Source organism: Sparus aurata, chromosome 17 (assembly GCF_900880675.1).
Source record: "Sparus aurata chromosome 17, fSpaAur1.1, whole genome shotgun sequence".
Lineage (NCBI taxonomy): Eukaryota > Metazoa > Chordata > Actinopteri > Spariformes > Sparidae > Sparus > Sparus aurata.
Window position 1 is genome coordinate 33,318,124 of NC_044203.1, and position 25,725 is coordinate 33,343,848.

At 40.9% G+C, this 25,725-nt stretch overlaps 2 protein-coding genes and 2 long non-coding RNA genes across 5 annotated transcripts in view; 1 reads left to right on the plus strand and 3 right to left on the minus strand.

Moving 5' to 3' along the window:
- Window positions 1-20,717, minus strand: part of crppa (CDP-L-ribitol pyrophosphorylase A) — a 56,549-nt gene extending 35,832 nt beyond the window's left edge. The window contains exons 1-6 of the mRNA XM_030394887.1: window positions 20,317-20,717; window positions 17,809-18,094; window positions 14,159-14,308; window positions 4,220-4,324; window positions 2,925-2,970; window positions 151-248 (exon numbers count right to left, since the gene is read on the minus strand). Of these exons, the coding sequence (XP_030250747.1) occupies window positions 151-248; window positions 2,925-2,970; window positions 4,220-4,324; window positions 14,159-14,308; window positions 17,809-18,094; window positions 20,317-20,567 (936 nt within the window). The 5' untranslated portion in view covers window positions 20,568-20,717. The remainder of the gene's footprint in view (window positions 1-150; window positions 249-2,924; window positions 2,971-4,219; window positions 4,325-14,158; window positions 14,309-17,808; window positions 18,095-20,316) is intronic.
- LOC115567942 (uncharacterized) lies at window positions 9,962-12,319 on the plus strand. Its single transcript, XR_003981304.1, has 3 exons — window positions 9,962-10,336; window positions 10,991-11,126; window positions 11,821-12,319. It is a non-coding gene; the product is annotated as an uncharacterized LOC115567942 (long non-coding RNA).
- LOC115567941 (uncharacterized) lies at window positions 11,425-13,963 on the minus strand. Of its 2 annotated transcripts, none has more exons than XR_003981303.1 (3): window positions 13,391-13,963; window positions 12,321-12,471; window positions 11,425-12,135 (listed from the first exon to the last, which is right to left on the minus strand). It is a non-coding gene; the product is annotated as an uncharacterized LOC115567941 (long non-coding RNA). The 2 variants fall into 2 exon arrangements; XR_003981302.1 differs by having other exon boundaries at window positions 11,425-12,140.
- Window positions 20,718-21,932: 1,215 nt separating the features above from the next.
- On the minus strand, window positions 21,933-25,705 carry sostdc1a (sclerostin domain containing 1a). The gene is made up of 2 exons (XM_030392683.1): window positions 25,320-25,705; window positions 21,933-22,983 (listed from the first exon to the last, which is right to left on the minus strand). Exons 1-2 carry the CDS (start codon window positions 25,525-25,527, stop codon window positions 22,538-22,540), a joined length of 654 nt encoding a protein of 217 aa, XP_030248543.1. The 5' UTR covers window positions 25,528-25,705; the 3' UTR covers window positions 21,933-22,537.
- Between the last annotated feature and the right edge of the window lie 20 nt (window positions 25,706-25,725).

The following is a 25,725-nucleotide window of genomic DNA, read 5'->3' on the forward strand; positions in this document are numbered from 1 at the left end:
AGTGGAGCTCACATCGAGTTTGAGGGGGGATTGGAGGTATGGGGATGGAGAGATAGTGGAAAATAAAAATGGAAAACTCATGGGGATGTTCAGTATTGCTGTCGTCAACACAACCAACATTTTAATTAGCTGTGACTGTCCCGGTCTTACCATGTGGAGAGCTCCAGCAGCCTTCTGGAGGCCATCAGCCAGCGTCGCAGCATGTGCAGATCCACCTGTGATGATACAGGCCGACTGCGACAGAGTCTCTGAAAGAGAAAGACACGATTGGTTGAAAACTCCAAAACTTGGCATTAAAGGGATATTCCGGTGTAAGTTTAATCCATGGTCTAAATCACCGTGAAACTGTGTTAGACTCCCTCTCGAGAGATCAAGTTAGCAGACCGCTAATTTACGGAGTTTTATCAACCTCAGAAACGACCGTACCACAACAATACACTGCAGTAAATGGATCCAAATATAAACCGCCACCAAAAAGCCACAAATAATGCTCAGAACAGCACCAAATTTCAGCAACAGTACAAATAGGGTCTCAGCACATAGTCCGGGGCATCTAACCTCCGCTAGCTTAGCTGGATTTCTATTGTGAAGCTAAAAACAGACTTCAACTCTCCTCCATCAGCTTCCGGGTCGGGGAAGTCCCGACGCGACGATTACCGAGTGCGGTTAGAAATGCTCAATTCTGTTCTTTTCCCTGTCCGCTCTCGATAATAACTGTTATAAACTGGCAGGTAAGACACATATGAACTTTGATTGCTTTTCCATGGAGTCATAATCAGACATTTTCATCCATGAGCCGCGGAACTCTACTGCACTCGGTAATCGACTCGTCGGGACTTCCCGTCAACAAGAAGCTGCTGCAGAAGAGTGGTAAATTTAGTCAGCTTTTCAGTAGAAATCCAGCTAAGCTGGCGGAGGTTAGCTGCCCCGGACTATGTGCTGAGACCCTATTTGTACTGTTGCTGAAGTTTGGTGCTGTTCTGAGCATTATTTGTGGCTTTTTGGTGGCGGTTTATATTTGGATCCATTTACTGCAGTGTATTGTTGTCGTGCGGTCGTTTCTGAGGTTGATAAAACTCCGTAAATTAGCGATCTGCTAACTTGATCTCTCGAGAGGGAGTCTAACACAGTTTCACGGTGTGTTAGACCATGGATTAAACTTACACCGGAATATCCCTTTAAATCTGCTGCCATCATCAGAGGTCCATTGGAGGAGCTATACGCGAATAATGAAATGAATACACTCAACACACAAGTGCTCTTACAAAGAAGTTTGTCATTTAGCAACCATGCCTCATTCAGCTCCACCTAAGTTTCATCCTCCCATCACCTGTTTGCCCACTTTTTAATTGGCTGAGGCAGAGTCAGGTGATACCAAGATGGTAACGGCCGCAGCCACCACAGAGCTTCACTATGGCTCTTCAGGAACCTATGCAGGACATCACAGAGACTGTATCAGTGCTTTATACAGTGTCCTGCACCTGTTTTGGCAGATAACTCACCTCAATGGAAAATAAATTAGGCGCCAGTAGTCGGCAGAAGTAACTGGACCCTAACCAGACGCACCAGATGGTTCGTTACACAGAACCATCTGGGAAGTTGCCCTTAGAAACCGTTTGGAAAAGGGATGTGCATTCTCAAAAAATTGTTTGCAGGTGATCTGACAAAACAATTGTCTATCGCCATTCATCACGGGGCAAACTTCAAACAATCACATCAACAGTTGGAGAACAGTACCACCTGTGGAGCCAGTTAGCACATCAAAATCTTGCAGAAGAAGATCGAAAGCATCTTTTCCATCAAGAGAAGCCTTCAGTGCCCTTCTTTGCTCTTCGTTCCATGAAAAATACTCTCCACTTCTGATGAAATTGATGCAGCAGCAACATCAATGCCGACCTCTTTAACCACCGCCGCTGTTGTTTTCAAATGAAAAATCACTTCCCTCACTGGTCATCACATTTGAAAAACATGCCGCCGGCTGCCAAAAGTTCTTCATGCGACTATGATTTGTTCAAACCACCGTGAGTTCAGCCACAAAAGCATAGTTTGAGGCCTGGCAAGACGGATCCGCGAGATCACAGGATCATTTGACCGCGCCAATCCAGCTGCCTTGTAAGGTGAGCCAGAACCAGGGCACCAGAAATAGCTACTCCTCCTTTGCAAGTCCTCAATAAATTCATTCAAGTTCATGGTCAATAATGTTAAGTTAAAATGACAACATCAACTCATCATGGCCACGTCTGCAAAAAAAAAAAGCTGACATCCTCACTTGAAAGGGCTTCTTTTTGAAAAATGGATCCATAAGTGTCCACACAAACACACACCTTTAACCAGGATACACACATGTACACACAGTGCTGTTTATGTACTGTAAGTATATTTGAGCACACAGAAACACAAACACACACAAACTGACACACTTGACAGTTTGTCGTACTGACAGATGTGAGAACATTCTTCCACGTCCGCTGTAAAAAAAAAGAAAAAAACACACAATGAATTCATTCACATCAGAGGCTCTGGGAATAATCACTGTGCACCTTATGTCACCATCAAACAGGTAATTGTTGGTCCAGGTGCTGGTGGGGTGAAATATAGGGCTGTGTTTATTCCCATGTCTCTGATTGTGATAGTCTCCCTTGTCCTGACTTGCTCTCCGTAGTATTCAGACTTCTTAAGCCGCCCTGTTCCAACCAAACTGAACAATGCTACAAAGAATGTCTCCCTCTGACGACAGTGAGGAGCCAATTTGGTTCATTCTCTTCAAATCTGACAACAACAAAATGAGACGGTACATTCTCATACTGAACATTTAACCTGCAGAAGAATTTCCTGTCTACACGTCTGCATGGACCTTTTATGTGTGTAAATGATATATCATACACAGTACATACAGGAAATAATGTATGGAGAAGGTGACTCACCTTTGATAATGGATTCCGCAGCAGCCAGATCTCTTTTGTAGGTTACCTGAAGGCAAAATAAATTAAAGGATCAGTTCCCCCCAAAATAACTTTTTATCTAAAGAGCAGCTGGTTTTCTATAATCTTTGCTTTTTTGAGACCATTATAGTTTTGCCTCGTCAAGCCTCTAGAAATATTCAAATGAAATAATGTAGTAGCACGATTTTCCTGCAAAACCTGAAGTTATGACCACAGGTAGGGTCTAAACAAGTCCATAGTCTGGGGGACAAAAGTGTCCACCAGACCAGAAACTATCTTAGCTGAGGACGCAGCTAGGACCACAAGTAACAACTACAGTTGTGATAGATAAATCTGCTGGTTATTTTCAAGATTAGTTTAGTTGTTTAGTCTATAAAATGTCAAAACATTGTGAAAAATGCTCTTCACAATTTCTCAGAGCCCAGAGTAAAGTCTTCAAATCGATTGTTTTGTTACACCGACAGTCCAAACCCAAAGACTTTTCATTTACTATCATAAAGACAAAGAGAAGCAGCAGATTTTTGACAGCTTTGCTTCATAAATGAGTGAAATGATTAATCGTATATCAAAGCATTTGTGACTGCTTTTCTTTTGATCAACAAATCTATTAATTGATCAATCCTTGCAGCGGTAAACTCAAAGAGGAGAGCACAAGGGTGATGTTTAGCTCCTGATTCAGATGTTTAGGCTCCATAGTTACTGGAATCAGTTTGATGAAAAGGAAGGGGAAAAAAAAACGTAGGCTTTAAATCCATCGCAAGCTAAATGTTATTTTAGAGTTGTTCAGAGTAACCAGGGCAATGTCTCTGAAACGACAAGTTGGTCTTCAAATATTGTGAAAATGTCCTCGTCTAAGGCTTTGAACACAACAAACACAATTCTGTCCACGTCTATTATATTGAGTTGGACACAGAAAACTCCAAACCTCAGCACATGAAACCAAAACTATCTTCATGGATAGATAACATTCAGTTCTAACAAAAAAAAGATGTCTTTCTGTAAATTGGGTACACTAAATGTTTAAGGCAAGAAGTTATATAATCTGATAGAACGTTAAACACAGAACATTCACAATTAAACTAATTTTTACATGCTAATCTTGAACGTCACATCCAATATATAACTGTCTCCCCTCTTGCCAGCACCCCTCAGTTCCAATTCATGAGTTTTCTTTGTGCCCATATGATAAAAGTAAAAAGAGGGCATACAGCGGCGCTCGGCAATATGTCACCAAATCCACAAATCCCCAACCCGAAGCGGGCCCCTGGCGAGCTCACCTTCCACAGTGTTGGCGGACCCTGGATGAGCTTGGCGTTGGTGCCACAGTACTGCAGAGCCAGATGAAGACACTCGGTGCCAAACTCAAAGTCTGACTCAGTGCACTGCAGAGGGGACACAACAGGGAGAAGAGGCTGAAGTGTTGACAACAGTCAGTGGGACTGTGGTGCACTGTGGGGTTCCACTCGGTGTTGGAACCGCATCAACTGGATGTTCCGTTACATTCACGTACGTACCTTCAATTATATTAAGTATTAATGCATAACATACTATGTATTTAAGAATACATTTTGTCCATCACATAACCTTCATTTTTAAATGGTTTAAAGGTCAAATTGACTTAAATATGAACAAGATTAACAGTCTATTTTCTTGCTTACATCTCTGTGAGGCTCCACCTGGAACTGCAAAGTTTTATAGATATTTTGAAGTATCTTGGAAATGTTAATGAAATTTAATTTATGCAAAAAGGTTTTCACTTTAGCTTGAGGTGGTTTTTGCCTTTTTCAAAAAAGAGCGATTACCGGGTGCTTTCTATTGTTTTTCATCGTCTGAAGTTCGACTAGCACTTTACGGTTTAATGGGTTTTTTCGAGAACTGGCGCCACTTTCTGCTCACTGCTACATGGATAAAAGCATGGATGGAAACAAGCATTTGCTTGGATTTTCAGTTGCAGATTTACTTGAAATTTGTTTACAATTTGCATTATATTGGATTGAAACACAGCTTCTGGGCTTTGAGCTAAATGCTTACATCTGCATGCTACTATGCTCGCAATGACAATGCTAACAGCAGGTTTATCATTTGCCATGCTAACGTTTGTGAATGAGCAATAATCCCAAAGTACAGCTGTGATGGCACCAGAGGAAAAGTAAGAAGATCGCAAAAGTTGTCACAATTCATCCTGAAGGGACCATGAATGTCTGTACCAAATGTCATGACAATCCATCCAAAAGTTGCTGAGACATTTCACTCAAAATCTACACATGTCAACCTCACAGTGGCTCTAAAGGAAAAGTCAGTGGATGCCAAAGTCGGTAGGATTCATCCTCTGAGCACCATGAATGTTGATACTGACTATGCCAACAGTCATTGGTCTCTGATCCCATAACCATCTTGACATTATGATTTAAAAGTCACCACCAGCCACACAAAAATTAAGTCTGAAATAAACAGCCACCAAGCTGCAAATGCAGGTAAATTGTCCATTTGGCAAATAAAATCTTGTTACTGCAAGCGCAAAAATAGACTGTGAGCTAGCCGACTATTTCACTCATTCATGGTATATTCTTCAGTTACATCACTATGACACCCCTTCAAAAACCCAAACCTCCAACTACGATATCACCACCTGCATGGCTAAAATTCCTGTCTTTCTGGTAATGAGGAATCAAGAATAAAACTGAAGTTGAATGTTTAGAGACAGTACGAGAAAGCTGGAGTTTTAGTTTACAATTAACGTCCTTTTCTCTTCTTTGAATGTGCTTCTAACATTTCAATCAGTCGACTATGAGATATATTTTGATCTGAGGATGATCATGGTGTGTCCGCAACAGAGAGGGTTCATCCTCTGACGACCATGAATGCATATAGTGAATTTCACATCTGTCTGCAATTGAGGTTTTAAAATGTGATATGTAAAAGTGGTACATTTTTAGTATTCAGGGGAAAAAAAAAAAAAAAAAAACAGTGTCTGATCTGGCACTTGTTCGAGGAGGCTCTTCTTCTGTCCAGGCATTCCAAAGATAATTTGGTTCTGTGCAACATATGGTCGCATCCTTGAGAGATGAAATTCTTGTTCGGTTTGCAGCCTGGACGTTTCAACAGAAGAAAAACAGGCTCATAACACGATGCTGCCGTCACCACATTTTTCAACAGACACTTCAGAGGAATTTGTTTTCTTTGGCTGATGGACTGTTGGCCCCGTAACACTCTTATCTATCTGTATTAAGAACATTTGTTTCATCAGCTCTGAAGACATTTTCCCACACTGTTCTGTAAGACGTGGTGTTTTGGTGTGTAACAGTCAGTGCTACACAAATGGTTCTTGCGTATGCGAGGTTACACAGTTGCTTTATGTTTGCTTCATTTAAAAACATCATCTTATTGAGTACAAATTGATGTAGTTCAGATTCCTGTCGTCTCATTATATTCCACTGGAATCTGTTTGTTTTGGAAGACCAACAAAACTTCAACATTCTCTTTAACATTTTTTTTATAATAAATGCTTAAACAGAAACTAGCAACTTTTACATAACTGCCCCTTTTCAACAGCAGAGATCAGACATTGTTTGTTCCAGTACTCCATTTTCCATGGTTTGTCAAAAAACAGATCCAAGGCTCATTAGTAGGTAAACATGTGGTTCCAGTATATTTCATTGGAAGGAAGCGCTACACATGCAATTGTGATGTTTTTATAGACTGAAAACTGCTTTAAAAAATGTGTTGTACACAAAAACATGCGTGACTTGGACTGAAAATGTTACGAAATGGGTCAGAAGCAGGTCTGTCAGAATTAGCAGGATGTCACGCTCGAAAGGAAGAAATAAATACAAAGGGAATAAATAAGAAAATGTTTCTGTGCAGGACAAAGCTCTGCTGGGAGAAATGCTCAAATGGATTCAACAAAAGAAATGCAGAGCCAAGTGAACAGACAGATTCAGTTAGTTATTCAGTTAGTAAAGAAGACAACTAGACCTGAATTGAGGTTAAGAATTCTTTTTGGCCGATTGCAGGCAGCACAAAAACATGAACATGTTGGCAAATTAACATCCATCTAATATTGAGAAACATGAGGATTCATTTGTACTCTTGTGTCAGGCTTTCTCATTAGTGAGAGTCCAGTATTCATTCTCTTTAAGCTCAGTTTCTCCACCAGCCTCTCAGAAAGGAGGAGCCCTTTAGCTGCCAAATGCTCCACTTTGTCCACCAGCTAGTTGCTAACTTTGTCTGTCTGCTGTTTTTCAGGACGTTTGCAGATTTTTTTTTAACGAGAACAATTTGCAGAAAAAAACCTGCTTGCCGCTCCTGGAAAGAACGCTTATGAGAGAGATATAACTAAAACAGTACAGGACCCGAAAACCAAGACGATGAAGTGACGGATGCTAAAAAGCTCCATGGAGCTGAGGGGAACTACTCTGTTGTACTTTACACATAGTCAGTTGAGCCTTTGTGAATATGCAACTATTAATCACAGATACTTTAAACCAAGGTGTCTAAAAGAGTTCTTGTGTGTGTGTTTATGTCTTTGTTGCCGACTGTCATTACTCTTCCTGGAATAATGATCATATACTTTATTGTACCGAGTAACATTCTGCTGGGAAAGCTCCGTTTGTGTAGATCACACGGAAGTTTGGATCGAGGCGATGAGCTCATTTGGTTTAAAAGACCACAGACACGACAAAGACCAATCCGTGCTACCTGAGATAACACCTAGGTAATATTTTATCAAGCTATAAAAGAGAGGGGTCTTTTATTCCGGAGACCCTGGAACAGAAGAGAGAGAAATTACAGCAGAAATACGCTTTCGGTCTTGAGGTAATTTAACCTTTAGCATTTTCTCCCCGTACAAAAGCTTTCACTTGGGGACTGGATAAAGTGTCTCCCCCTTTTGTCTTTTCAGCCTTAAGTTCTTCTCCTCTCAATGGATGTCAAGATACAACTGTGCAGCTCTCATAGATTTTTCATGAGCATGTCCTACAGTCCTAACCTGACACTTCCCCTTATCTTTTGAAAGGTTGACGTTGGTTTAGAAAAAAAACGACACACTCTCCAACGACCCCAAACCTCTTATTTTCTCCAGCGACCTCCCCAGTCCGACTCGATTTTTGCAACTCGACTGGTTTGACTTTGCGGCACAAATGTGAGCTCATTTGCTGAAAAGGCCGACGGCAAAGCCAACAGAGCTCTCAGAGCAATCCGAAGATCCATATGTGCCAGGAATAAAAATAACTGCACACATACGGGGCTCCAATTGGAGGCATACTTCAGCTCTTAGCTCAAAGTTTTGCTGCGTCCTTCGAAAAAGACGTGGCGGATCGGAAGAACCGTCTAACGGAGTCAAGGTTGAAATAGCAAACTAAAAGTGTCTGAAAAATAAATAAGGTCAACTTCTGCGGCTCAGGTTTCGCATTAAGTTGCCTCGGATAAGCCTGCCAAGTCTTCGCTTTAAGGGAAGAATCAACACATTTACGGCTGACGTCAGCGGATGAATTCTTTCCATTTTTCAGGTAGACATATTAAAACGCACTCAACTGCTCAGACTATTAATCCAAATCCACCTAAATGTGCCATGTAATTTCAGCGCTTTTTCACCCGTTTTTCCAACTGCGCCTTTGTTCAGTTTTGTTCCACAGACTAATCTGCTGCAGTGTGGCTGAAAATATTATTAATGTGTCATTTCTTTCCCAGACGCAGCCGAGCCCGGGTGAAAACGATAGCGCCCCACGCCACCAGCTCTTCAGAGTGAAAGCCTGCAGGTTCTGGCACATCAGCGGAACAATGAAGAGCTGTGAAGGCCCGATGTGATGTATGAGAATCATAAAGGCCGCCGTCATCTAAGTGCTGTAATTTTTCGAGCATAAATCTCAATCTGTCAAAAGATTTGAGAGATTCTTTTTTTTTTTTTTTTATGCAATTATTTGACACCAGGAGTGAGCAGCACACGCCTGCAGGATCCTGAGATATAATGAGTTGTTTTACACACTCACTTTTAGTCTCACGCGCTTTGGGTGAATCCAGGATTGCTGCTTGACTTTTTCAGTAACTCAGAATGATCTGGTGATTAGTGGCATTTTAAAAGGAACAACACTTTTCCAATGAATGTATAAAAAAAAGAAGAATATATGGTGAGTGTAACTCCATAACGGATGAAGCAATTAAGTATCTGCTATAAGATTAGTGAAGATAAAGTTTCAGTTTCGCTACCTTCTCATTTGTCCCCCTTGTTAGTTTGTTGTTTCTGTCACGTTAATTTCTAATTTTCTTACTTTTTAGTTTTGTTGATATTTAACTTTCAAACTTAATTTCCATCAGTAAATAAAGTGCCAATCCTTATCTGAGAATTGATGAGAAACAGAGAGAGATCTCGCCTAAAGAACAACATCTGTCATGTGCAAATGTGCAAACAGATTGTGTTTGTGATTAACTGCATGTGTGGAAACTGGACAAAGACTAATCAATACGTTATTACGAGAGAATGACCACCAGAGGAGGGACAAGCTACAGTGGAACTTTTCAAACTGTGTTACTTCTCACTGACACTGACAAAATGACCTCTTACACTCTCTTTACACCGGCCAAAAAACCCATTTAAACCCACTCACATCTGGCTTTTGTGTGCAATGTGAATGTATATTGGGGATTTACTCAAGGCAGTAGTCACATGTATTTATTGCCTCGGGCTCAGCTGTGATGTGAACACAAATTGCAGGTGAACATGCTGATTTACTCTCATTTTCAGGCGCGATGCTCTGACGTGTGTTGAGGTTACGGTCGCTGGCTTGTTGATATGTTTTAATCTGTTTCGTTCAGTCAGCGCTGAGTTTGAAAGAGAAAGGAGCAATGAGTAAAAGATATTAAAAAGTGACCGTTGTTTGTGGCGATCAGAAATCAGAGATCAGAAAGAAGTATCACAAGCAACTTCCGGTATCAGCTCCGGAAGAACCAATGTGTCTAATTCAGAATATTTTTAAGATGTTTTAAAGGAGTCATATTATACCCTATTTCTACAAGTTAATCTAGTTCCCTGGTGTCCTAATGAAATGTCTGTGACATGCTTTGGTCAAAATACCATAAGGATGAAGCACAATAGCAGTTCATAACTGTTCAATAACCCTGCCAAAACAGCCCTGTTCAGAACAGTCGGTTTTGAGTGCCTGTCTCTTTAAATGCAAATGAGACACAGGTAATCCACCCACTTCTTCCGGGAGGTGTGACGACGCCGGCACGCTCATGCTACCATGACAACAACTGAGCGTGAACCCTGGGAGAAACATGGCTGCAGGAGGAAACTTTGCTGTCCAACCTTAAATGTTTGAACCAGAGTCAGACCCTGAACAAGAAGGAGCTAGCGAATAAGTTGCTCAATGTAGACTGCAACAAGACGTTTCTGAATGGTGAGTTATGATCTTTATTTTACTTTTTTCTTAAAAATGTGTATGTTTGTACGTCGGTAAATACGGTCGCTGACTAAATACGGTCGACCGCTGACCGCTCTATGTGTAACTCACTGCTTATAAAAATCTAGATGTGTTGAGTAAACATAAGTAGCATGCTATTCCCGTTACACGAGTAAATTTCACAAGTCCGCAATGTTTTTTCGGCAGCTACGAGTGGGAATGTAGCACTTTTATTCTCAGCTACGCCATAATAATGTTAACTGTTACGTCATTATTTTGTCCGACATCTAACTCACAGCCATACACTTTTCACGTGTGTGCGGGCTGGGGCGACTGTCTGCCAGCTCCGTATCCCCCATAGTAATGTCTGTTTATCCGTTTGTACTGCGTTTCAACATAATGCACTAATTCCAATTAATAACGTTACATCGTTGCACATGCTGACCAGTCGTTATTGCTAAAAACATATTCAAATAAAAAAAACCGTTAAACTGATATGTTCCCTTTTTCCCCTCTGGTTTAGGTGTGTACCTATGTTTAGATGCATAACAATGCATACAGCGCCTGAGAATGTCTGCTTGTTGAATGAAAATGTAACTATTCAGTCATATTATCAGTCATCAAACGTCACTTAACCTTTCACATTTACAGGTTATAAGAAGACTAAATCAGCTTCAAAACTCACCTTCCTGCATGGCAGACCACCCTGGCCTCGTACCAGTGTGCATTCTAACTTCAGAATGCACTAAATATCTACAGAGCCTTTACGTCTGAGGGGAATAGAACAGTAAGTGTTTTTTTTTTTTTGCATACCGTAAAATATCAAATAATAGCCGGGCGTTTATTTGTTTGTTCCAACCACTTAACAGACCAGGCCTTTGTTTTGGACAGGCGTTTAATTGAGACCCGGCTATTATTTGGTAATATACGGTATAAATTCTGTTATTGTAATAAAAATATGAGTAATGAAATAAATTCAATTTTCCACTTTGTTACATTGCTTATTTTTCTTTTTGAAAGGCAGTTTGACAATTGTTAAAATGTTACATATCAAACACTAGGAAAGATACATTTCTGCAAAAAAATCAATTTGCAAGAACACAGTTTATTAGCAACATCTACACCTAGGTCTATGACAATCTTGCTGCTCATAAATGGTGGAAATACAAATTAGATATTGTGCAGGAATTTATGTTTTGTACTTTTGGATACTCATCCCACTCCTACGAACCTGTCTCTTGATGATCATAATTCTTATGTCTACATGTCAAACACTGAAAGTACAGAAAACAGCTTATATAATTTTATAAATACAAGTACAGCAAACAACACACAACTATTCAAAAAGTTACTGAATGTACAAGTAGTTTTTATTGCCTGTTGTTAAACAGTAGGTAATATAAATATTTACAAAAAAATAAGGTAAATCAAAAACTATGTCTAAATATAAATGTATAACTAAATATATCCACTCTGTTCAGCCGTTACAGATACTTGGCATATAGGAGCTTTGAGAGCTGGTGTTGGGGCTTTCTGGGCTGAAGAGTTTGTGGCACTGCCCAGCTGTGTGGTGCTGCGTATACGGATGGAGTTCCCCGGCACTCGAGGCATCTACGTGGGGTTCAGACCGGCCCTTGACTGAACCTTGTCACATAGTGGTCCATCACCTCCTTCTTGTCCAGCGTTTCTAACTGCGCAGAGAGCACCTCAGGAATGGAGATCTTCAAAACCTCATCTGCGTATGAACCAGGGTCCTGAAAAACCTTCTCAAACACCAGGTCCAAGATGTCATCCACCTAGTCTGCAATTAGAAAAAGTGAAATATTGTGCGTACTTTATCGTGTTTTATCGTATATTTATTAAAAACAAAACTAGAAAAAGCCATAGACACTGGTTAATCATATTTTATTTATTTTACAAGTATTTTTTAATGTCTGTTTCATTTTTCTGTGTGATTTCAATAAAAAGGTTTAAAACTTACGAAAGGTTGGTTGCTCCTTCACTGGCTTTGCTGTGTATTCTCCTCCTTTCTTCCACTTTGGAAATGAAGCCTGAACAGTGGCTCACCAGCTGAGGTTGTTGCCTGTGGACGGTCTGTATTTTCATTGAAGTGCAGGGCTGCCAGGTATAGTCTTGGGAGGAAAAATAATACAATGCTAAATAAGAATGCGAGCACATTGTACACATTGCAAAAAATATTCAGAAAATGGTGATTTATTTTCAAATAAATAGCTGTATTTAGAAAAATGCAGGACTCAAATGTCCTCTGATGATGATTAAAAAATCAATTTGATGAGGAAGAATCTGGCAAATCACAATCCGAGCAAACCCATGCACATCCCTCATTTCACATTAGATTTTAGTAAGTGAGCAAAAACGTACACATTTGCGAAGCAACTTTTGTGTGTCCGTGTCTGCATATAACTAACGTTAATCGTAGCACAGCAGGCAGGGAACCCCTGTATCCGACTCCAAAACTAAGTAGTGATTGCTTTACTGCAGATAACGTTTTGGTACTCTCAGATCGGGTCTCTCATGCCAGCAGCTAACACTACACACGTAGTTACATGAATACTAACACAAAGGAAGTCTTTAGCCTCCTTTAGTACAACATGATAATAAATTAACGCAGCCCACCGTCCGTGAACAACTGAGACCATTTCATACCGTCTGCTCGGCCGTGAGCATGTGGAGGAGACGGTCTCCCATGCGTATTCACGTCGGAGAAGTTGTTCGCGGACGGTGAGCTAGCTAGCTAGCTGCTCGGCCTTGAACATGCTAGCCAGCTAGCTAGCTAGCATGTTCACGGCCGAGCAGTTGTTCACCGGCCGATTAGAAGCGATCATATATGAATATCCTAATTCATTTTCTCAATTCAGTGCCATGTTTTAAAAGACTGCTTATTAACATTACAGTGAATCATATGACCAGTAAGCCCAACGTTGCAACTTAACGTTAGTTCAGCCTCATATCTACATCAACGGTTAGCGTTAGCTCATGTGCTAAACGGCCAAAGTAACACAAACGAAACTGTTTTTTTTAAATACTTACACGGACAGTGGGTATGGATCCATCTTCTAGGAACAATCTCGTTGCCAGTCCAGCTTTATACTGACCCTGGTTGCTGAAACAGTCCGGCGTGAAGTGACTGGCACAGACAAAAACACTTTTGCTCACTGAAGCTGGGACGTTTCCCTGAAAAATAAAATTTAGCCACTTCGCTCTGATATCCTCTTTGGTAGGGAAGCGATGACGGGAAACATGAGTATCCATGCATCTCATGACATAGCAGGAGTGCTTGGCTTTCGGGTTGTACATGGTAGCGGTCAGGCTGTCGCGTACGAGTGAGGCGAGAAAATGGCGGATCATCGTTCAGGTAGCCGGCGTAATGTGGGAGGAGATATCCAGCATGAGGGTGGGAGTATTCAAATCACCCGCTCTGTTACGTAACAGCGCGGGTGAAATCCAACTGGCTCCTTTAGAGACACATTTTCTGACTGCGTCCGTTTACAAAACATTGACTTAGTGGTCAAAAATCATTCTTAAGGGGTGGGGAGGCACTCCAGATATGCAAATACACACACTAAAGCAACGAAAAAGTGAGTTTTGCATAATATGTCTCCTTTAAAACAAGCTTTTGACACAACATTCAGACAAAAAACCCAAAGCTTCTCCCTTTTAAAAAATGTTTTGTAACGAGGGAGAGACGGATCTGCCATTAATTAATTTGTTAACAGCCCTGTTCCAACATTCACAACCGAGGAACGCCGTTTTGTTTGTTAAGTCAGTAAATGAAGGTAAACAAAGAACAGACTCTACCCTCTGATAGGCTTGATAGATGACATCATATGTGAATCCCTGAGGCATCTCGCTGGCTCTGTACTTGGCTCGCTCTAGAGAGTGATCCAGGTAGCCTTCTGATGTGGTGGCTATCACGGTGGAAACAAGAGGTCGGATGGCTCCTGCTGCCTGGGAGACAAAGAAAAAGAGGATTTAGTCCAGTTAACCTCGGCTACTATACCCCTAGACAAGTTTAATAATGAGTGAAAGTTATTTTTTTTTAAATAAAGTAAACAAACTCTGACAGCAGAGAAGTCCTTATCTTTTCCTCCTCGAGCAAACAGTGTGCAAAAACATTTTTTTCAATGTACACCTGTTATTTTAGTAGTTTTTTTTACAAAGTAAATGCAAAAAGCAGATCACACAAAAAGATATATATCATAGTTTACAGGCAGAATTATATGTAGATATATAAATAAGAATAAAATGTCTAGACAGTAATATTCGTAAGAGGACGGGAATCAAATGGCTGAACAAGTACGAGTATTTTCCGAACACCTTTACCGGGCACAAACCCCAGTTTCTACTCTGAATGTGACGAATGCTGCCGTTCATTTTTCATTTTTGTGAGACGACATTAAGACGTGGAATCATGGGAATTATCTTAATACCAGTGAACAGACACACAAGGCAGCACGAGATGAGGTGATGAACATGCACTGAATGAATTTCAAGATGCATAAATTTGAGCAAACGCTCAGAACTGCACAGATGTACGATTACGGAGAGATGAACAGAAAAAAAAACATCTAGTGGAAAATCTGAGAGTTGCTCTTGATGAATTAGAATGATCAAATTGACAGAATAACTTTGTTTTAATAAAATCAAGACTGAAAATCAAGATTATAATTCAATTTGCAATGATTAACGGATAAGATGTCAACTATTACATTAACTGGCAACTATTTTAACAATCAAATAATTAATTTTAGTCATTTTTAAGAAGAAAAATCATAATTCTCTTATTCCAATTTCTTAGATGTGAATGTTTTCTGGTGTCTTTCCTCCTCTGTGACGGTAAACAGAATGTCTTTGGGTTGTAGACAAAAAAGTCCAGATAATTTTTTTCTTTGTCAAATTATCTCGGTGGCTGTTCAGCCACAACTCCACATTTGTAAAAGAGAATATTTCCCTGATCAGACTTGGAGTCAGCAGCCACATCAGTAACAATAAATCCATCTCAACCGGCACATCTGCAGCACGCACTGCTCGTACCTCCTCCCTCGGAAACTCAAAATAATCAAAATTTCAAGAGATAATATTTTCATCCCACTGCAGCTATGATCGTGGGCCGTTTGCGGGAGCAGACAGTCGGCGAGCGTGCGCAGGAGAAACTAATAAATGAAAGGAAAGCAAACATGTGTTCTGCGTGTTACACATGCTGTTAAAATCAAAATCAATCTGCTGATCCTCAGCGGTGACGGGCGTTCTGCCATGAGCGTGGATACTGGCTAGATAATGAGGACCAGACCGCCTGCTGTGAAAGTTCCTCACACAGACACACACACACTCAGAAACACATCATCAACGTTGGCCTCATGTCAGAGGAGCTCGTGCTTTTTACACAACCTGTGTGACATGCATTCAACAGAGCCTCCTCTCAGAGTCTCAGCCATGAATAATTACAAGACCGATCTGCAACCGACCAAAATGTTTTCCCCATCTACCACCGGTGAAATAAACTCCCAACACTGAGAGCGATGGGCCTGCCACTCTGATAAACACTTTGTGAGAAGATGGAGAGGTGAAGGTCTGAGCTTCAGGTGCACTCAAAAGAACTGTTTGTCTCTTTTGCTCCGAACCCCCCGCTGGAAAAACTGCACTTTGTCGTATATCGATGTGTAGTTTGTTTATGTTCACACCACGCGCTGAAAAACGAACCACAGGGCGCACAAACAGAAGTGACGTGTCGCTTTATCCCACACCAGGTGAAAGGTTTGATTCCTGGGCACTGCAGCTAACTGTGATGGATTTGTTTACACTCGGAGCTATAATTGACCTTCTCTGGTTTTCAGCTAAATTCACTCGAAGAGCTGAAGTATGAGCTACAGTCGACATTTAATTAACTTCGTGACGATGTCCAAGAACGAAGAGCTGCTGGCATTTTCGGGCTGTTTCCTTTATTTGGGGAGGGACACATTCTGCCTTCATGTGCTACTGGAAACACTGACAATCCAACGAGGCCACACATCTTTAAGTCATAGTTTCCAGTTAGAGCTTTATGATAACTTCCTGCGTTGGGACATTTACAGTACTGCACTTTGAATGTTTTCTCATGAGAGAATGACTATTTGCATTCACGTTAATGGATGCAGCGAGTTCTGACAGAATGCTTCTGATGACTGGTTCATTTTAATGCCAAAGACACATTTTTACATCCTCTAAGCACAGTTTAACATCACATTTGAACTATAACGATTAAGCATTTAATCCACTGTCAAGTTTTAAATTATGGGACAACTATTTTGATGATCGATAAATCCGTTAAATCCGTAATTTCTAAGAAAGATAAGTCATAATTCTCAGATTCCAGCTTGTTTAATGTGAATATTTTCTGGGTCTGTTACTTCTTTATGACAGTAAACTGATGATTGTTGGGTTGTGGACAAAACAAGACATATGTTCATCTTGGGCTGATCAGATTTTTCACCCTTTTCTGACATCGAATAATTGAACAAATAACCGTCATATCAAATGGCCCTACAGTCCATCATGACTTACCAAGTGGGAAATCTCGGCTTCTAATGAGCACAACTTTGAGGACTGCAACTAACGATAATTTTATTATCGATTAGTCCAACTGGATTGTCTTATGTCGGGCTGAATCGATTAATATCATTAGCGATTAATCTGCAAAAAATTTTCCCGATTGATCATTTTTTTGCTCTATAAAATATCAAAAATAGAAAATAAATTGTGCTTCCCAGTTTCCCAAAGTCAAAGGTGACAACTTTAAATGTCTTGTGTAAAACCTCAAGTTTAATATAATCCTACAGCTGCAACGGTAAGTCCATTAGTCCATTAATACATTAAGTGATAAGTCGATCGTCAGAAAAATTATGTTGCTGTTTTGATAATCAATAAATCTTGTGAGTCGTTTTTCATGCATAAATTCCAACATTCACAGTTTTCAGTTTCTTAAATATGAACATTTACTACTTTATGTTATAGTTCGTTAAATATTTTGGAGATTTAGATATTTGAGAACGTCAACCTGGAACCAGATTTTTCACTGTTTTTACAGACTAGTCAATTAACCAACCACAGACAATTAATCAACTGATCAATAATGAAAATAGTTGTTATCTGCAGACCGACATAAAACAACTGCAAACAAATCCTTACTTTCAATATTTAATATTTAAGAGAATATTTAGCTATGTTGCCTGGAAAATGATTCAAATTGCTGATCAATTGACAGAAAAGTTGCTGATTAATTTTTGCCAGTTTATTTTCTATGCAGCTGACTAATAAATGGTTTCATCGTTCATGTAATGAGTACAAATGTTCTCACTTGACCAAAGGAGCTAATATAACAGAAAGAAACAAGTTCAAATGATGTTGGTGGGATTTCAGCTAGCAAAAGATCTAGCTGATGTTTCAGTTAAAACAGCTGGAATCGTACTGACCCCGTGTTCCTTGGCAGCCGCGGCTATCTTGTACAGAAACTCCTCCTCCACAAACGGCCGGACGGCATCGTGGATGATGACCACCTTTGGTCCGTCTGCTGCGGGACTCTCCTCCTCCGCTTCACCCTCGCCCAGAGCCAGAACTCCGTTACATATCGACCTGTGACGAGTCGAACCGCCTGGCACCACTCGGACCTTCCTGTGCTGGAAGCGCTGGACGATGTCCGTCATCAGGTCCACGTTTTCTCTGGCAACAACCACAACAATGCACTGGATCCACGACACCCTGCAAGAAAACACCGTCCTTTCAGCAAATTCTGCTTGGTAACATGAGAAGTCAGATAAGCAGAACTTAACACTCGGCAGCAGCCGCTTACATTTGGAAATTTGGGCTACAACTAATCTATTGATTATTGTTCCTTATTAAAATGTTAGGATGCTGAAAAATGCTTGTTAAAAAGAACACACAGCCCAAAGTTACGCCTTTAAATTGAGTGTATCGGAAGATGTGATACAGACAAGCACACAATTCTCACATTTCAAAGGATAAGGAGAACATATACAATAAAAAAGCTGTTAAAGTTAAAAAAAAAATACAAGTTTACCTGAGCTAACTGTAGCTGTCTAACAATCGAAAAGACAGCAAAATAGAATATTTCCCACAATGTTGAACTATCCCTTTAACTAATCATCAACAAATTTGTCCAACTGCTGCTGAATATTTGTTGATTTAACTACTAATCTTTTCAGCATTGAGGAGATAATTGCTTGGATTTTGGATCCAGCACGGACGACCTTTGACCCTCCTCCGCTGGGAGCCTCTGGGTAATGACTGGGGCCACACAGGCAGCTTCTCCTCCTTCTCTCCGGTACCCAGGATGTTGCTGCGCTCATTTCCTGACAACACGTAAACACTGACAACAAGCTGGGAGGAGACGCATCGGATTATAAACACCGGTTGTTATTCTATTGTCGTAACGGAGGTCAGGCAGGGATCACAACAACGTGTAAACATCCACCTTCTCCTCGCTGATTCGGGGCCTGAAATCTGAAGTCGTTATCGCTGTCTGTCACCCAGTGATGGAAGAAAGTATCGAGACCTTTAACAACACCATGATGATAGAACAGCTGCATTTGAAATGTCGGGGGTGGGCGATACAGCACTAAAATAATAAGATATTTGAGTGTATGACTGTGGTAATGATATTCTTGACAATATGATAAAATACTATAATTATTATTAGTTTGGATCTAACAATAACTGTTGAGCTTTCTTCGCAGGATTTTAGTTCCTCTTGGACTCAATCCGCTTCTTCTGTCCTTGAAGTTTGTATTTGTTGTGTTTCTGTATTTTCTTTACAGATTTCCACACAGAAGGAAGCAAGAGACTAGCTAACTAACGATATGGTGCCGTTTGGTAGAAAGAAAATAGTTCCTCCATGAAAATGCTCACAAGGAGGTCTGTGGTTTATGGTAGAAAGAGACACTGCTGTTGAATTTTTCAAATTTACATTTCTGTTCATTTAGTTTGATTATACAGAGTGAATCACAATGTCTGTTTACAATTCCCCAGCATCACACATCATCTCACATACAGTTTGTCTTTTCTCACTGTGTTATTCTAAAGTTACACATCTAATTCATCGAAAAATGCACGTTGATTCTTTCATATCGCATTAACAACAACACTTTCACTAATAATAGATTACAGACATAATTTGGGTGTTGAAGAATATGACAGGTTGAGTAAAGATGGTAGTCTGAGATACATCAGATAGGGCGAACCACCGTGTTTAACTTCATTTCTTTCAATATTACAGTTACGGCTAAAAAGTCACAGGAATAAACAAGTTTGCAGATTTCTCACAGCGCCATCACGTACAAACAATAATCAATAATCAACTGCCAGTTTTCTACCAGGAAGTGACTGTGTGATGTCACAGTGATGCGATCTACAGGAGACAGTTGACTTCTCAAAAGCTCTGTAACTCACACCAAAACAATCTAAATAGACGAATAAAACCAAACGTAACAGGGAAATTATGTAGTTTTGATTTTGGTGTGAACTGCCTCTTTAATTTGAAAGTACAAAGAACCAAGTGTGGTAACTAATTAAAGGTATTAGATTAATGTAGTGGAGGATTTGTAGGATTTTTGTGCGTCCCTGTAAAAGGTTTCTCTTTGAATTGTAATGTAGTATGAGTTTAAAAGAAGAGAGAAAATAAGGTAAATGAACTTGAGTTACTTTCTGCCACTGGGGTAGCTTCAATATTTCCTCCTGAAAAAGAGGAAAGAGTGCCAAAATAACAATATTAAAGTAGTTTCGGACAGTTTATTAACTTTACTGTATGAGCAGCCTGCACAGACACACACCTGCCGTCAGAGGAGGTGACGTCCTGACACAGAGACGTTGGTTTCCTCTCTACCTGTAACGTCACCGTACCTGGACACGTCCACAAACTGGGATTATGACATCTTTAATAATATCTTATTTCAGTCTCTTCCTACCTCTCGAAAGCCTGGATAGTGTAGCTTATGAGCGGCCGACCCAGAAACGAGCAGAACTGTTTGGGTGTCTGCAGCCCGGTTCTCTCTCCGGTGCCGCCGGCAGGAAGAACCACAGACACCGGGAAGTCCACGCTGCGCACTGCCGGCTTGCGTTCGCTCTTCCCGGCCTCGCAGGTTGGGAAAATCCCTGGATGAGCGGGCCTGTCCGGCTCACGGGGATCTCCCTGCATGTCGGTGTTGTTAACCTCCATCAGTTCGTGGGTGGAGGTCACGACAGGTCATTCCCAAATCTGTCCATTTACAAGTTCGTGGGCGGGGTGGAGACACGGCGGCAACGTGGATGGAGGTTTGGGAAACAGCGGCGTCAAGTTCCATAAGTAAAATGGCGGACTTCCGGTGAATGCTTTCAAAATAAAAGCGCCCCAACTGTAGGTCGGTTTTCACCAAAGTGCATAAAATGAGCTCTGGATTTATAGTGTGGAACTTCAACCTTCACTACAGTTTATACATATCATTAGTGGAGAGAAACTGTGAAGATATGTCACTTAAAAAGTTTTTAAGATAAAAGTAAATTTCCCAAACAACCAATAAATATTGGCTGATATCAGTAAACAATCTGAATATTTGTCATGTCAGGTGATAGGGGATGTACCTATAACATGCACTATTAATTTGCACTACAACAATATAGTGGAGTAAATAAAGCCTACAGAATTTAGTTTCTAAGTTCTTTAAATTGGACAAAAAAACAAAAACAATGTAATCGATCAGGCCGATGGAGATTGTAAGTTGTGGTGGAAAGCACAAACTAAACAGAAGTATAGTATAAAGTAAGTTCCTCAGACTGTATTGTGCTGACAATGGAAAATGTAATATTTCTATGCACTGACTGCCAAAAATCCATTTAGTAATCCAAGAGTAGAAAACTGGTTATCTTGAAATTATCAATAGAAGTGGAACTGATGGATTGAAACATGTAATTTAAAAACAATGAGACACTTTTTTTTTAAGGAAGACGCAGGATTTTACACTCAGTTACATTTTAGCTCACTTCAATGTAGTTACTTGGTTTTAGTTTAGACTGAGCTTTAATTTTGAAGGTAAAATTGAAGTAATTTCCTGTCAAATTCAAGTTGGTGCTTGACACACGTGTTGGAGCAGCATCAGCAGCTGGACCACAGATCCAGGTTCAGATCACACAACAGAAATAAGTTTGTGCACCTTTGTGAAGTCAATCAGGTTTTGAGCTACAACCCAAATAATATCAAAATGACTTTAAAGTGGTTTTACAAATGTGGAAGTGCTCATTTCATATTAGTATGTTAGAAAAATATGCTAATATCCCTCACATGCACATATATGACTTATTTAACATAAAGAACCTAATTTGTATGACTCTTACAGTCATTAATTTTGAAGAAATGTGACAATTTTATTCTAACTTCCATCTATTTATCTACCCGTTATAAAATATAGGTGCATTTCACAAGTTAAGCTCACATCAGGACTTCAGTACTGGCCTGATTTCAGTATTAATGCCTTTTAATGCCTTAAACGTCGCTCTGCATGAGTCACCTGTAGTGTCAAATATGTTCAAGTGTCCACTGACAACAATACATGTGATAAAAAGTGAATATTTATTTCATACAAAGTTATAACAAGACAGATTGATGAAAAGCTTCTTCCAGACTTCCCCCACATGCTGACGCCTCTCAAGCAAAAAACGTATCATCATATTATATGTCGGCACAGAAAATATATTACATCATACATCATAAATCTTACGTAGTAACATTTTATACACATGGCCGTACTTCAACAGGCGGGTAAGAATTTGATAAATGTACAAGTATTTACAGGATTTATGGAGATGTTTGTTTACTGGTGTCGGGTTTGCCTGCAGATCTCCATCTGCATATTAAATGAGTATAGGAACACATGCACACGGCTACATCGGGGACAAAGTGAGTTGACTCCAGGAAGCTCTGCAGCTCTGCAGACTGTTCAGATTGTCTTAAACCACATGGGTTCAAATGTCGAGAGAAAAAGTCCTCAGCATGCCCTTTGGACGTCTCCGTCATAGTGAGGAACCAGCTTCACATAAATCAAGTCCCGGTCACACTGAGAGATAATCCACAGCTCTGGACGTCGTGTCCCAAAATCACCGAGACAAAACTCCTGCAGGTTCATGTGGATTCAGAGTCTGCGTGCCTGCCGGCTCTCAGGGTTCAGTCTCGTGCCAGTTCTGGCTCAGCCGGTTCTTCCCCAGCCTCCTCTTGCTCTTGGACTTGTGCTTGTGCAGGAGCTGCGGCGGCGTCAGCGCCGGCTCCTCGAACTTGTTGCCCGATTCGTTGTGCTTGCTGGAGTACCTCTTGCACTTGCAGGAGGTGACCACGGTGATTTTGTACGTTCTCGTGCTGCCGTCCTGGCACTGCAGCTGGATGCGCTGGGTGCGTGTCTTGTCGGTGACGCAGCGCCAGTCCTGGTTGCTGCCTCGGCGACCCCAGAGCTTCCTGCTGTAGGCGCCGCCGATCCAGTTTTGAAGCATCTGAGCCGGGAGACACTCGCCGGTGCACACCAGCTCCTTGATGGGGTTGATGCTGGTGCAGTGGCCATCGGAGATGTACTTGGTGGACCGCAGCTCTCTGCATCCGATTTGGCTTCGTTCTGTGGCAAGAGACAAGGAAGGTTATGAGGAAGAAGAGTCTGACAGTTCTGGGCTGCAACTAGTGATTATCGTCTCGTAGTTGTTTGGGCAGAAAATGGTGAAAAATATGAATGACTGATTCTGAAAGCCAACATGACGTCTGCAAATGTCTTGTTTTGTCAACAACCTAAAGATATTCAGTTTACTGTCATCAAGGAATAAAAAAAAGTAAAAATTCACATTTAAGAAGCTGGAATCTGCCTTTTATCCACTCAAAATGTTACTCAAACCGATTAATCGATCATCAATTAATTGCTGCATTATTATTTTCTCATTAATCAATTAGTCATTTTGTCAATAAAATGTTCAAGGAAGAAGTTAATGTCAATGTTTCAATGTTAAACTCCTCAAATATCTTGTTTTCCAAACAGTCAAAAGACACCAAACATATTTTATATTTTTACTTGAGATGTTGAATGGACCAACACAGCTAATAGAGTTGTAAAAACTGGTTTGGATTACGTTTTTATTTATCGATTGATCGACTAATTGCTGCAGCTCTGATGTCAGATTGAGTTCTCTGAGAGATTTGAATTAAAATGTTCTTTTCAGTCCGACTGAGACAACAAAATTGCACATCACAGTGACTCAGTGTCATGATTTCACCCTGATGTAAAGGTGAACATGTGATGATGTCTCTGTACATTACACTAGTTATGAGGCACTTTGTAGCCTCAGGTAACTCAGAGAAGGAGCACAAAAGCTTCCTGACCTTTCTGCTTCAGAAAAAAAAAGTTGAATAATTACGACACGTGAAGATGAAAACTGTCTTTTTCATCAGGAGGATTACGTCTGTGCAGCGGCTGCGACGGTCACATGATTCTGCTGCAGGCTACAAACAAACACTGTAACCGGAGATCCGGTCCATTCACACACCTCAGCGACACCCCCCTCCCTACGCCTCTGTCAGTTTGATGAATGAACAGGACCGAGGCTCTCCCCTCTTTCTCTCTCTTACTCCCCCTCCCTCCCTCCCTCCCTCCTCCCGTCACGGTCGAGCTGCTGAGAGACTTCCACAATCAGAGGCTTCCTGTTTACGGCAGAACACCTCCATTCAGACGGGCGGCTACACGGCACGTCTCATCCCCGCCTGGACGACGGCCAGCCAGGTGTGTGTTACACTGAGTGCTGCCACAGATCACCATCGACAGACGATCAATCGCCAACTAGTTTGATGAACATTTAGCTGGTTCCAGGTTCTAAAATGTGAGCGTTTGCTGCTTTTATTTGTTATTTAGGAGAATAAATTAAGAGGACTCCTGGTTTATTTTTAAAAAAAAAGCATGTTTGAAGCTTTTTTCAACTGGTTAAAGCAACATTATATAGAAAATGGCGCCTCCCACAGTTTCTGAGTGCAACTCCACTGAAGTAAATACAAATTCCAGGTCTGTTAACTACAAACAAAACTAACAAAGTCACAACAATGAAGTTACACAGAGCAGAAACAAGTGATGGAGGGCGGAGACATCATCCACCCTGTTACAGGACACTGAGCCATCAACATGACTTTGAAGCTGTTATTATAAAAGTACAAAATTAACATAAAGTTGATCTAAATGCGAAGATTTGCTGCTTTTCTTCGTCAGTAAATGAAGAGTGTTTGTGTTTTGGACTGTTGATCAGACAAAAGAAGCAATATGAAGATGTCACTTTGGGATCTGGACTGAAAACAATCAGCAGATGAATCTACTACAGTGATGTTACCACATGAGACACTTTTTAGAACATTCCGGCTACTTTACATCATTACTTTACATTTATTACTTATTTACAGCTGCAGGATTGTTTGTGATACACAACAATTTGCAAATAGTATCTTTAGCTTGTGCAGGTGTGTGTGTGTGTTAATGATGATGGGATTGAGTGCCTGATTAAAGATTACAGATGCAAATGTTCGAAAACGGACACTGATCTCCATCGAGCATGCACACTTAAATGAAGCAAAGTGAAGAAGTTCAATAAAGTAATAAAAAATTGGAAAATATTGAAGGAGGAGCCTGTTCATTCTGTCCTCTCTTGTCTGATATTAAAGCTCCTCAGGCTACAAAAACTACTGATAGTGTACAATTATTCTACAGTCATCCATCACCAAACCATTTAAAGTTAGTGTTCAAACATTACGACAGTTTAATGACTATTTATTTGTTTTAAAACAGCAGAAAATACAATAAAACACTTAATAACTGTCCCTCACAGCACAACACAGCTGTGACATTATTCCCTCTTTCCCTACATTATAATAATAATAATAATAATAATAATAATAATAATAAAGCAGTACATCCTCTCCACTCACCGCCTCTCTCGTGCGCCCCGCCGCTCGCGCCTCCTCTCCCGCCGTTCCGCGCGCGGTTCAGCGTCACGTTGCTCTGGACCTCCGGAACCGGCGCGCTCACGTGCGAGAACAGCAGCTCCGTGGCGTCGTTCTTCAGGGCCTGGCAGCTCCTCAGCAGGACGCACAGGACCACCAGGGAGTGCCACGACTCGTACGCGCTCAGGTGCATGGCTGCGGAACGTGGAGGTGTAGGTCCGACTGGAGGCAGACTGGTGCTGGGTGAGGAGCGCGTGAGTCCCGGGGTTTTATACAGCCGGCACCGCCTCGAGCTCTGGCAGCTACTCAGGTGCGTCTCTGTAGGGAGGCTCTGATTGGTCGTCACGGATGCGCGCTCGGAGGATAAAACCCCGCCCACGGCTTTTATTTT

Excerpts from the sequence above, each read along its gene's own strand:
- sostdc1a (XM_030392683.1), bottom strand. The coding sequence starts at position 25,527 with ATGCACCTGAGCGCGTACGAGTCGTGGCACTCCCTGGTGGTCCTGTGC. Across the intron at positions 22,984-25,319 it reads CGGGGCGCACGAGAGAGGCG|AACGAAGCCAAATCGGATGC; the intron begins GTGAGTGGAGAG and ends CTCTTGCCACAG.